Genomic DNA, 11,455 nt, shown 5'->3' with positions numbered 1-11,455 from the left:
TGAGAAGTGAGGTCATGAGGACAAATATCTAAGCTTAAATATGACAATTCGGTTGTGGGGATAAAGGGTGATACGGCTCTGGGGATGGATGCAATTATAAAAATAATAAAACTCCCCCAAATTCCCAAAATCACCACCACTGAAAAAGACTGGGCCTGCAAAACATACTAATTAATGGTGGTTCAAACTTGTTTTCAGCTCTGTAATGGTGGTTCTAATCTTGAGATTAAAAGAGTGAGCTTCGTACATGAACAGATTCGTCTGAATTATCTTGGCAAAGAATATATGCTTTTAAGTCACTGATTTGAATTCAGGGCAGTGTCTTGTACATGGGTCCTAGACAGACAGACACGTAGCTCATGCAACTTGTTGCACAGTACAAACAAGCCCTGCATTCTGCAATACGATTTCTCACTACAGTGTTAACATATTGGTTTGTCTTCTATACCTAAAAATCCTCTCCACCCTCTTATGTCCACTCATGTCTGCCCTTATTATTGTACGATGCTCATGATCTTCATATATTTTGAGTGATTTGTCATTGCACGACTTGGAGTACCTAAGGGTCTGTATTAACAACATTCATGATTCAATTTTGACAATTGTACGAAGTTTAGTTTTATAAAATAACGTTATGAAAAACAGTAGTCGAGTGTTTTGAATTTCCTTCTTCTCTTTCTGGCATTGGTCAAATCTTTCTGATACTTTCCTCATTTTTGTTCCGAAACAACCCACTCCTCCTCCACCTCACGTAATTTCAGCATGTGACATGGACGTGGCATCATTAGGAACAGATCTTAAAACTACAGCATGAGATGATGATGGCAATTTGACACAGACCTTGATCAAGTTAACCTGAATCTGCAAAAGCTTAGCACGCTGCTTAAATAATAAAAGTAAATACTGTCACTGGAGATCAGGAAAAGGAAAGTGAAATTGTTCATTAGCGGATAACTCTAAAAAAATAAAGTATGCTTGATTTGAGGCCTACTTTAGTTATGATATTCATTTTCACCACTCTTCCACGTATTAGAAAAGAAAAAAAAAAAAAAGCTCTAATCTGCCGACATACCATGTTTATAATTTTTTTCGTTTACTATATAATCTTATTCAATTTCCGGTGGTTTCATGTTTTAATTACCAACTGGGTAGAAATAAATATATTGATAGACCATCCACGTGAGATCAGCAAGACGGATGTGATGCTTTTGTCCTATGTGGTTCTAATAAAGGCTAATCCACAATGATGTTCTAGTAGAATCCGAGAGGACAGAAAAATAAAAATAAAATTCTTGTACAAATATATATATATATATATATATATAAAATACCCAGAAAAGAAGAAAATGGAATTTTGAAAGCCTTTGCTGCGCCTTAAAAAGGATATGATGGGAAATGGGTAACATGTTAATGAAAAGTATTTGTGTGAATGAGTTTACGCTACAACTACAGGGCCTATGGATATGACCTCTGCAATTTGGAGTCAAAGAACTGCTTAATGGCTTAGAACAATGCTCTGACAACAATGTCATCATCAGGGAGCACGCGCATGGTCTAAAATCAGACACAAAGATAACAAAGGATTTAGCTATCTAGATTTGGATCAACCCAAAATCGATGATCAGGAATATCACACTCCACCAACTTGATTATCCTTTGCATGAAGATGGAATTTTTTTTTTCTCCTTTTCTAGAAATCTCGTTTCCAAATGTCAGGAACATATATATAAATTCTTTATATCCAAGCATATAATTCTAACCATTTAAATAATAATAAGAGAAATACTTTAAATATAAAAATATTATATAAAAATATTTTAAAAATTAATATAATTTAATGTAATACGTTAGATTTTAAAATTATTTTTATTGTAAAATAAATTTAACCAATCTTATAAATTCATATCAATTTGTGAATTCATTTTATATAATCTTTTTATATATATAATCTCTTGGTGGGTGGGTAGATATTGTGGTAGCTCATAAAAAAAGTGTCATTTCCATGGGGGAAATGGTCAGTTTGGGCCGACAAAATTGATACTAATTAACCTATAAAATTGAAGTAAAGAAACTAACTCGTTAAAAATTAATATCATTTGTATGTATGGTTAATTAAATTCATATGAGATGGTCCCTTGGTAATAATGGAAAATATTTATTGGATGTGTCCTTTCCCCCCAACGGTTTAAAGTTGGAAGGTTTTCAGTTTTACTTGGATAATTAATAGCATTGACTGAAATGACTACTCAAACAATACTGTACGTGTCAATCTATATATGCATAAGGTGAACGAGAAAGCAAAAGAACAGATCAGATGCATAATTGGTACTGTGCCGAAAAGAAAAAGGAAAAAAAAAAAAAAGAGATGTTTTTTTCTGTAAGTTTATCCATGATGATCATGGATTGATGCATCAATCACCTTGGCAAAGAAAAGGGAGATAAAAAAAGAAAGAAGAAAAGGGCTACTTCTTTAATATCCTTTTAAGTAGATCTGCATCCTAATTCCAGTCATGGTCAAAGAACAACGAACGTGGTTTTTCTGCAATAATTGAGGCTTTGTTATGTTAGGGGAAGACAAGTCCTACAGCTAAGGGTGGTTAGGGGGCTCAAAGTAGCCCAAATACAATGGTCTTTAATTTTCAGCAGCAATATGCTAGTATTAGTATGGCAGTCCTCACAGAGAGAGAGAGAGAGAGAGAGAGAGAGAGAGAAGGGGGGGTGTCACTAAGTGTTCTAATTATAACAAAACCAGATTCCACCCCCCAGACCACTGCCCTTCAAAATGATGTGGGTCCCAAAAACCAGATAAATGCCCTACATTTTAACTGGCATGCATGTTTGATTGGCTGATGAATGAAACTGGTGGTGGCAGTGGATGATCTACAAAGTGCAAAGAAGTTGTGGGCGTTGATCAGCATCCACCACCCAATTAAGAGCATCCATATTCCTGTATGCCATATTATATTATAAGATGATAAGATAGGCTCAAAGGATGCCAAAAAAGAACATTAAAAAAAAAAAAAAAATCTTTAGAGCCAGCCAAAAGAAGATCAAACGATAAGAAACCGATCATCTAGCTAGCTCCTGATCATGATCAGTACTTCTCTTATATTTACTCCTAACGATGTGCTACAAAACCAATTAAAGAATCCAATTCCTGTTTTCTTTATTCAAAACTCTTTTTTGGGCTAGCTAGCTGCTCGATCTCAATTTTAATGGGTTTGCAGGAGAACATGATCATATGATCTGTTAGGTTCTTCAAGAAGAATCTTATTATATTTTGCTACTTAAATGCGTTTAACAAGTAAATGTAATATCAGAGTAAATTCATTCAAGCATGCTATATATTGTACAGATCATAAAATTTATTGTTGTTAGCTAACTCCATCTACCGGGTGAAACCATTTATAGAGGGCGTTGGAGAACACTTCGTCATATATTAATCTACCTTATTTATTTTTGGTCTAAGGCCAACTGAAAGGATTAAATCTGTCTACTCTATGAAAGGTTAAACCGTACGTATGCTGATGGTTGTGCCTCTGAATAACATGTACAATTGCAGGTAAGAAAGTTTCATGAGCTCCATGCATGGCGCAGCAGCACTTAACTGCGCGCATGGCTGATCGATTCTAGTACTATATATGAAAACGCTTTAAGTACTACTGATCATCCATATGGAAGCTCTAATATATCATGTGCAACATTATTAAGAGAAAAATAGCTAGCTAGCATGCATGGATGGCGCGGGTCTTTAACAAAACAAATTAGGTTGGTAGTAGTAATTATATGGTTTATGAAGATAATTAAACTGCTGATCAGCTTCTTATTACACAGTTACCTCACTGCTACGTACTCATTCAAAAAAACGGCTTCCCCCGCGTACTATATCACGTCTTGCTCACGGTAAACCTCATCATGAGCTAATGTATGTAGTATAGTACTAGTCCAGGAAAATTTCTCGGTACTATGGCAGCAGATCATCAATGTCGCCACCGTCATGTACTGTTACGTGTAGGTCTCCAGCTTGCAACATTAACGAACCCTATTATCAGCCATGAGGCAAAAAAAAAAAAAAAGGTTGATCTTGCCCGAAGTTGAAAGTCTCAAGTGGAATAAATTAGAAAGATACGTTAAGTGAACCATAACATATATATAATATTGCTGTCCATATAAATATTTCGGACAGTATTAAATGAGTAATAAATAGTGTAAAACCCAATTGAAGTATCTATTTCTTTTCCATTTAATGGCTTTAAATTCAGACATTTGAGGATACACTCATCATCTTAATCCCATTATATATCCCTTTAATTGGGATTGTTTAGCTGGCTACAGGCAATACGCATGCCTTGGGATTTGATCAAATGCATGGATATAAACTGAGTCTTTCTATTTATTAGTCGGCGTGGAAGACATATATAATCGCTGCATCAAAATTAATATATTTCTTTATAAATTAAATTATATTATCATGTCAATAGTACGAAGGAGTTTCTTTCAATTTGATTTGTAAATATAATTTCTCATGATTAACGGATATTAGTTCATGAGTAATAATATTGCTAAATACATTTATAACTTATACAAGCACCTCACTTATAGTTTTTCTTAAAAGAGTGGGATCCATCATTAAAAAATTAATTTATTTTTTGAAAATCTCATATTTATTAATTTTTTTTAAAAATAATACGAGACACTTGCGCACTCTATAATTATAAATATTATTTCTCTTAATTAAATGAAATGATAAATATTCTGTCTAACTAGCTAGCACAACTTAAATTGCATGGGCTGCCTCTGATAATATCTTTGGATGCATTTCCGCCTCCCAAATTCCCCACCAATATAACTATATATATATATATATATTATATAGATAGAAATATAATTATTCAGACGGCGTGTTATATGAACAAAAACCTAATAATTGGGACAAGAAATTAGGAAAATTAGGAAGAGATATTATTTGGTACTTAAAATCAGCGATCGCGCGAATAGAGTGAAAAACATGCAAAACACAATTATTGCATGAAATCAAATAACCAATAAGACTAGAAAGCAGTCTTCTTATACGTACAAGTTTGACCAAAATTTAAATTTAATAAAGTAATTACCAAATTAAGCAAGAAATTAAGAATTTTCTAAAATGATTAGAAAACATCATCATATATATAATTGCAGACCCGTAAGGAAAAAAGTATAATTTATGACTTGAAACAACACGTGACCTGCATCAGGTATGGTGCGGTGACCACAACGTACGAATATATATATGCAGAAAATTAGAGTTTGGAATTGTGTTTTTATAACATAATCCTGATACTATATATTAAATCAAATTCATAATTATTGTCACATGCGTGATATTGTCATAATTAAACTAGATTCATGTTCTACCGACACTTGCCATCTTGACATTGGTTTTATTTTCTAAAGCACTTCAAAGTACCATTAACTCATTATCTAAAGCTTCACCTATAACGAGCATATGGTGTGAAAGACTCCCCCGTAGCCCCAGCCCCACTCATACAGTACTGGTATTAAAAGAAAAAAATAATATATTCAATATTATTCAATATATTCTTTTTAAATTAATTTAATTATTCTATTCATATTTTAAATACTTGATAAAAAAATAATAAAAATTTAAAAAAAAATGGTGTGTGGAGGAAGTTGTCTGAATAATAAAAAGTTGTGTAGATTTATTTAAAAAAAAAACCATATATATGTGGTGTAAATAGGATTTACAACTTCCAATGACCGGGTGACACGTCATCATTTTAAGAAGATTACAATAGAACTGGCCTCAGTGATTATCCCATACAATCCCCCCCCCTCTCTCTCTCTCTCTCTCTCCCTCTCTCCTCAAGCCTCACCGGCCCCTAGCTAGTCTCTGATCTCCCCTCAAGAATGCCGACCAGCTGCAGTATTTATCTTCGACAAATATACAACTTACATTGATCAATGTAAGGACTCGATTTTAGAATCACTCTCAAACCGTGTGAACGAGAGAGAAGAATCTGGGTTTGTAGCCAATGATTCGAAGAACAAAATGAAGAAACTTAAGGCAGCGAGGTCATGCCCGGAAATGGATAATGTGGCCATGGGTGAAATGGGTTTTGGTTTTGTGCGAACTGGTGGGTTTCTAAGGTTTGTGGAGTGGACCCATTCGCATAATTATTTGCTCAAGGTTTCGATGGATGGTTTCTTAGGTGTGTTTAGTTGTTAATTCCAACTTAACTTATTTCAACTAATTTTAAATTAATTATTAATATGACTTACTATTTTTTTAATTTTTTATAAAAAAATTAAACCAATTTCAATCTATTTCATACATTTCACTTAAAAAATTAAATTTATCTTAACTTAAAAAAATTAAATTCATCTAAATGAAATCTACAAAATATTACTATCTATAACTAAGTTAAACTTATCTCAACATTCAAATACAACTTTAAAAATCCGGCTTCATTGGCTTAAGGAGAGAAAAATCACCTGAGATCGATTTTATTGTAATATTTTTAGAACGGTGACATGTTGTCTAGCCATTGGAGGGTGTAAACTCTCTCTTTAGAGTATTCCTATCCGCTTCTATAAACCTTCCAAATCTCTAAATTTTAGGAAATAAATTTAACTTTTTGACAAAAGTATCTCCTTCATTTGGTTCCCTATTCTTAAGAAAAGTTTTAAGATGTAAAGAGTAACTCCCTATATTTAAAGAGCTCTAGCCTCTAATGCTCATCCCTAAATCGCTCTCTCTCTATATATATATTATTTTATTTTAACAAATAAAATAAATTCTTATTCTAATTATCTACACTTTCTCTCATATTTATATTTGTTATAGTTGAAATTTGAAAAAAAAAATGTCACCATTGAGATGATCAAAATCTTTTTTTTTTTAAAAAAAATTGACCATTTGTGAAAATATGATTTTTTTTTAAATATTATTATTACAAAAACACTGATTTTAAAAATATTATCATTTAGAGAGATGAGTAATTTAAAAAAAACCGTTACAGATGAAAAATAAAAAATATGGGTACAATAAATAATGAAATAATTACGAAAATGTGAAAAAAATAAGTTAAAATGTTTTCTTCCGATCATTCCAAGAAAGACAAAAAAATAAGTAGTTAAAGATGTACAAATAGAAAAAATAATAAAAAAATTATTTTAATAGAATAGAGAAAGAATAGGGAGTGAGATGCTGGAGATTTTTAAAAAATGAGTAAAATTTAAGAGAAAATTTTAGAAAGTGTGTTTTTTAACCAAATTATAGAAAAATTTATAAGAAAGTCAATGAGAATGACCTTACACAACATCCATTTTGAAGGTATTCTCTAAAAAAAAAAAAGGAAGAGAAAACATGGAAAGAAAAAAAAACAATATATATGTAATGAGTAATTCTACTCATCTGCCATTTTCTCCACATACACTGTACACTGAGTGACGTGGTTTTTATTTATTTATTTTTGTAAAATGCACGTGCTTTGGTTTTACCCCAAATCAGTCTAGGAGGATTTCGAATTTTTTTACCTCCCCCAACATTCTTCCTTTGACTCTCTTCACCCGCATTCAGATGAGGGCTTTCAAAGTTGAACTACGTCCGCCACTGTCTAGGGTCGTTGTCGAGAACGACCGACCAATTGGGAATGGAATTATTGATTTCAAAACCACCACACCAAAAATGTCAATGGCGGTCTCATTTTTACCGTATCTCAACCCACCTTCTCTCTCTCTCTCTCTCTCCCCGCGCGTTGTGGAAAACTAAAAATCACAACATTTCTATGCCTTTTTTCATTTGATGCTACTTTAAACAGCACCATTATCTCTGGGAAGTCATCATAACCACTACATTTTTCACAACACACATTTTATGGGTTACATCTCAATTTGGTGTTCCTATTTATCATTTATTGGGTTTTTTTCCTCTCTTTGAGAAGCAGACTCGTTTGGTGTTTAACGTGCATTAAAGAGTAGGGGAGATCCTTGGTTTAGATCTGAAAGGGATGGTATTTGACGTAACTAAAATTGGGTACTTGCTACTTGGGTGGAAATCGATTTCGAGTTAGCTACTAGACCGGACTTCTGTTAGACCGGATTTACCACGTTAGAGTCGTGTGGTGTGTGATATCAGAACCGGCCTAGGAATAGAATTATTCATATGTAATATGAGACCTGATATCAACGCGGGCTGTGTACAAATAATTTCTGTACGTCCGAAATTAGGTCCAATACGAAGTAAACCACGTGGGCCAACCTAGAATATCGCATCTGAACCTAAGATTAAAATGGGCTCACCGGCCCATTTAAGTAGCCGAAATAAATAAACCTCCGAAGACTGATATGGACTTCTTAGTTCTTAATACTTGGGTTGCTACAGCTACTGGTAATAGTTGACCCCTTAACCGCCGTCGTTTTAAACTTCGTTTGCGTTATTTGTTTCCCGGTCGAAGGTCACTGCTGTTTTGTTTGGGCAAATTGTTCTCCCTAATATTGTACGTGTGCGCCTGATCGATCAGCTTCGTGTTGGAGGAATTTAGCGGTGATAATGATGAATACGTGCACAGATTGAAGATCAATCAGGTGCACACGAATTAGCGACTTTCCTTCAATGTGGGTTGAAACTTGAGGGAGTTCATTTTTTTGGTAATGGGGTTTCTCAGTTTTTTCAAAAGTTGCTGAATTTTCTTCTCTCTCTCAAGAAAAGAAAAAAATGTCAGCTCAACATCATGGGTGAGAAGATAAATTTTTGGAAGTACTAATGACATAGATTTTATGTCGTGTTAGTATGGCGTTGGGACCTAACGTCCTATGTTCTGTGCGTTATGAGCTTTTTAAGATTGGTTTCTGCATGATGACAAAAACAAATTGCATGGAAATTGCAACCATGGAGTTCATAATAAAGGTAACGAGATGATTTGCTAATGTATTCCCCAAAATGAAGGAAATCAGTGTGATCAGAAGAAATGGTGATGAGACTTCTCCAAATAGGCCGTTTCTTCTCATGTTACTTGTCTCTTGTTATACCGATACTTCAATGGCGTCACATATATTAATGAGTCGTTAAACAGCATAGTACCTTCCATTCATGTGTGGTTCCTTTTGAAATCACTCAACATCTCCAATTCATAGATCTGCGCCTGTCTTTATATAGTTAGATAAAATTATCTATTTTTGAGATAGGAATTGAAGTAGTAGATCTTTTAGCTCCTACAAAACCGAACCATATTTAGATTGATATTTTGGCTGAATATTTTTTGAAATAATTTTGGAGGTTACCTCCCACCACTACCAATACATAATATTAGTTTTCTTTCTCTTGAGATTTTACATGTGATCTTTCCAAACACGAACATCTATGTCCTTGCTGCCAATCACAAGCTAGCGGGGCTCATATTTAGTGCTTCAATTTCATTGAATGGGCCACAATTGGTAGACTTACTCACTTCATTTTATTTGCCACCTTAAAATTATCTTTTGTAGATGAGTATTATTGGGAGTACTAGCAAGATTGCCCAAGGTCAAGTCTGCTCTGGGGGCGATAGCTAAAATCCCATACATATTAGCAGATAAAAAATCAGTAAAGATATATGCTCCAGTATTCTTCATTTGTATGGAAAGTTTGAAACGTAAAAAATTACATTAGATCAATTTTTCTGCTGATCATGCCTACTACTTTTTCTGTTAGTGCAGCTCTGTCCCCTCCCCTGACCCAATCCCAATGTCTCACTTTCTCCTGAATGCACTTGGAACATTCTTGTTATATAATTGCCAAAGGTATTATCTTTATTTCGCTCATTTCATTTCCCTACAAGCATGTGTTTCCTGCTTATGGTCTTTCATGTTTTTTTTTTTTTTTTATACGCAAGAAGAATTTATACGTATGGTCTTTCATGTTGACAAGACATTTATTGAGAACCTTGTAATTTGTCAAAGATGTAAAGAACAATTCCTTTTCCTCCAAAAATTTTGTTGAAACAACTCTTCCGCTGATGTCTTCAGCTTACTTACGTGAAATGCAACTGGTGAGAATCCTCCTCTAATTTGCTTGCCTCACACACCACCATTTACCCTTATGCTATAGTCACTGGCAATGAAGATAAGCTAACACTCGATGATATGTTAGGCTGCTCAAAGTTCATTATTATCTTTGAATGAATTTGATTTTCTATGGAATATTTCTGAAGTGTGTGGGAGTTTAGATTTCACAGAAAGACGAGATTGTGGCATATATATGTGAGATTCTACACCAATTTATGTCATTATCCATTCTAGTCAGGTATTTTATCTAAGGTCTGATAACACAGTCCATATGGTTGTCATGAGAAATACTACAAAGAATAGCAGATACCTAAAGAATAATGATTTCTATATAACCTAAATCATGATAAGAGGGATGCAAGCTTTCACTGTAGAAAATATAAGAGCGGCTCTGTTTTTGTCGCTAATGTCACTTGTTGGCACTTGGCAGTATCCATTAAGAAAATGACTAATGAATTAGCCAGGAATAATGAATTAGATTTTCCGACTTCCCAATACATCAGTATGCAGTATGCATTTGCTTCAGTTTAAAGGGTTTTCACTAGTTTAAAGGGTTTATTGGGGCAGATGAAAAATATTTATCTTTTTAGTTTGAAACAATCGAGGTATAATAATAGGCTTGTTGCATTTAAAAGACATTTGAGAGCTGGACGGTTACAAAATAATTTCGCTATAATCTGCAAGAAATTGTAGCACTAATGAAAACAAATATAATCTTCCTGTCAAATAAAAATTAAGAAAAGAACGACATATGTTACTCGTTTGGGATCTTGCACCATCATCTCTGCTTTTTTTCCGTCGTTGATTATTATTTCAGCTTGGATTACAGAGGTGATGCATGCTCACTGAATGCCATTTAGGAAATTCCTCTATTAGCTCAACTGTACACACCTCTCTATAACGAAGAACTCTTAAAACAAAACCGAGAGAGGTGTGGTGTTGAAGAAAGAAGAAAGGAAGAAAACCCAACCAACCAACCAGCCAACCAACAGACTTCATGAAAGTTCCTTCACAAAATTGAAAGAATCTGCTACCTTCTAGTTTCCTCTTCTTTGCGAGAAGCTAATTCTTTCTTTCAATGTCATGTGCTCTTCCTCTTTCTACTCAGAGTAGCAAGAGCATATTAAGACCTGTTGTGGATAGGATCTGATCCTCTTCGCACTCTCCGTTTGCTTGATTCATTTGGATCGAACTTCTTGTTTACATGTGCCGTTGTCTTCCCTGTGTTTATTTGCTCCATGGCAACAACCTTAAGAACACGATGATTCTGTGCCATTAACTCACAATCTTCTTGGCCTTGTTTGAGGGCAAGGCCTATACTTCTCAAGCCAGAAACTTTGTCTGGTTGAACTGCTAAGAAACCAATGCAGATTAGAAGTATGAACACTCTATGAGCACCATAAACCAT

The 11,455-nt window shown here is 34.0% G+C and overlaps 1 protein-coding gene across 1 annotated transcript; it reads right to left on the bottom strand.

Annotated features, from left to right (window-relative positions):
- Window positions 1–11,170: 11,170 nt before the first annotated feature.
- LOC108988767 (CLAVATA3/ESR (CLE)-related protein 45) lies at window positions 11,171–11,455 on the bottom strand. Its single transcript, XM_018962116.1, has one exon. It carries the CDS (start codon window positions 11,453–11,455, stop codon window positions 11,171–11,173), a length of 285 nt encoding a protein of 94 aa, XP_018817661.1.

The sequence above is a fragment of the Juglans regia genome, chromosome 13, assembly GCF_001411555.2.
Source record: "Juglans regia cultivar Chandler chromosome 13, Walnut 2.0, whole genome shotgun sequence".
NCBI lineage: Eukaryota > Viridiplantae > Streptophyta > Magnoliopsida > Fagales > Juglandaceae > Juglans > Juglans regia.
This window is presented reverse-complemented; position numbering and strand designations above follow the sequence as displayed.

Coding starts and splice junctions, on each gene's coding strand:
- LOC108988767 (XM_018962116.1), bottom strand. CDS start 11,455: ATGGTTTATGGTGCTCATAGAGTGTTCATACTTCTAATCTGCATTGGT.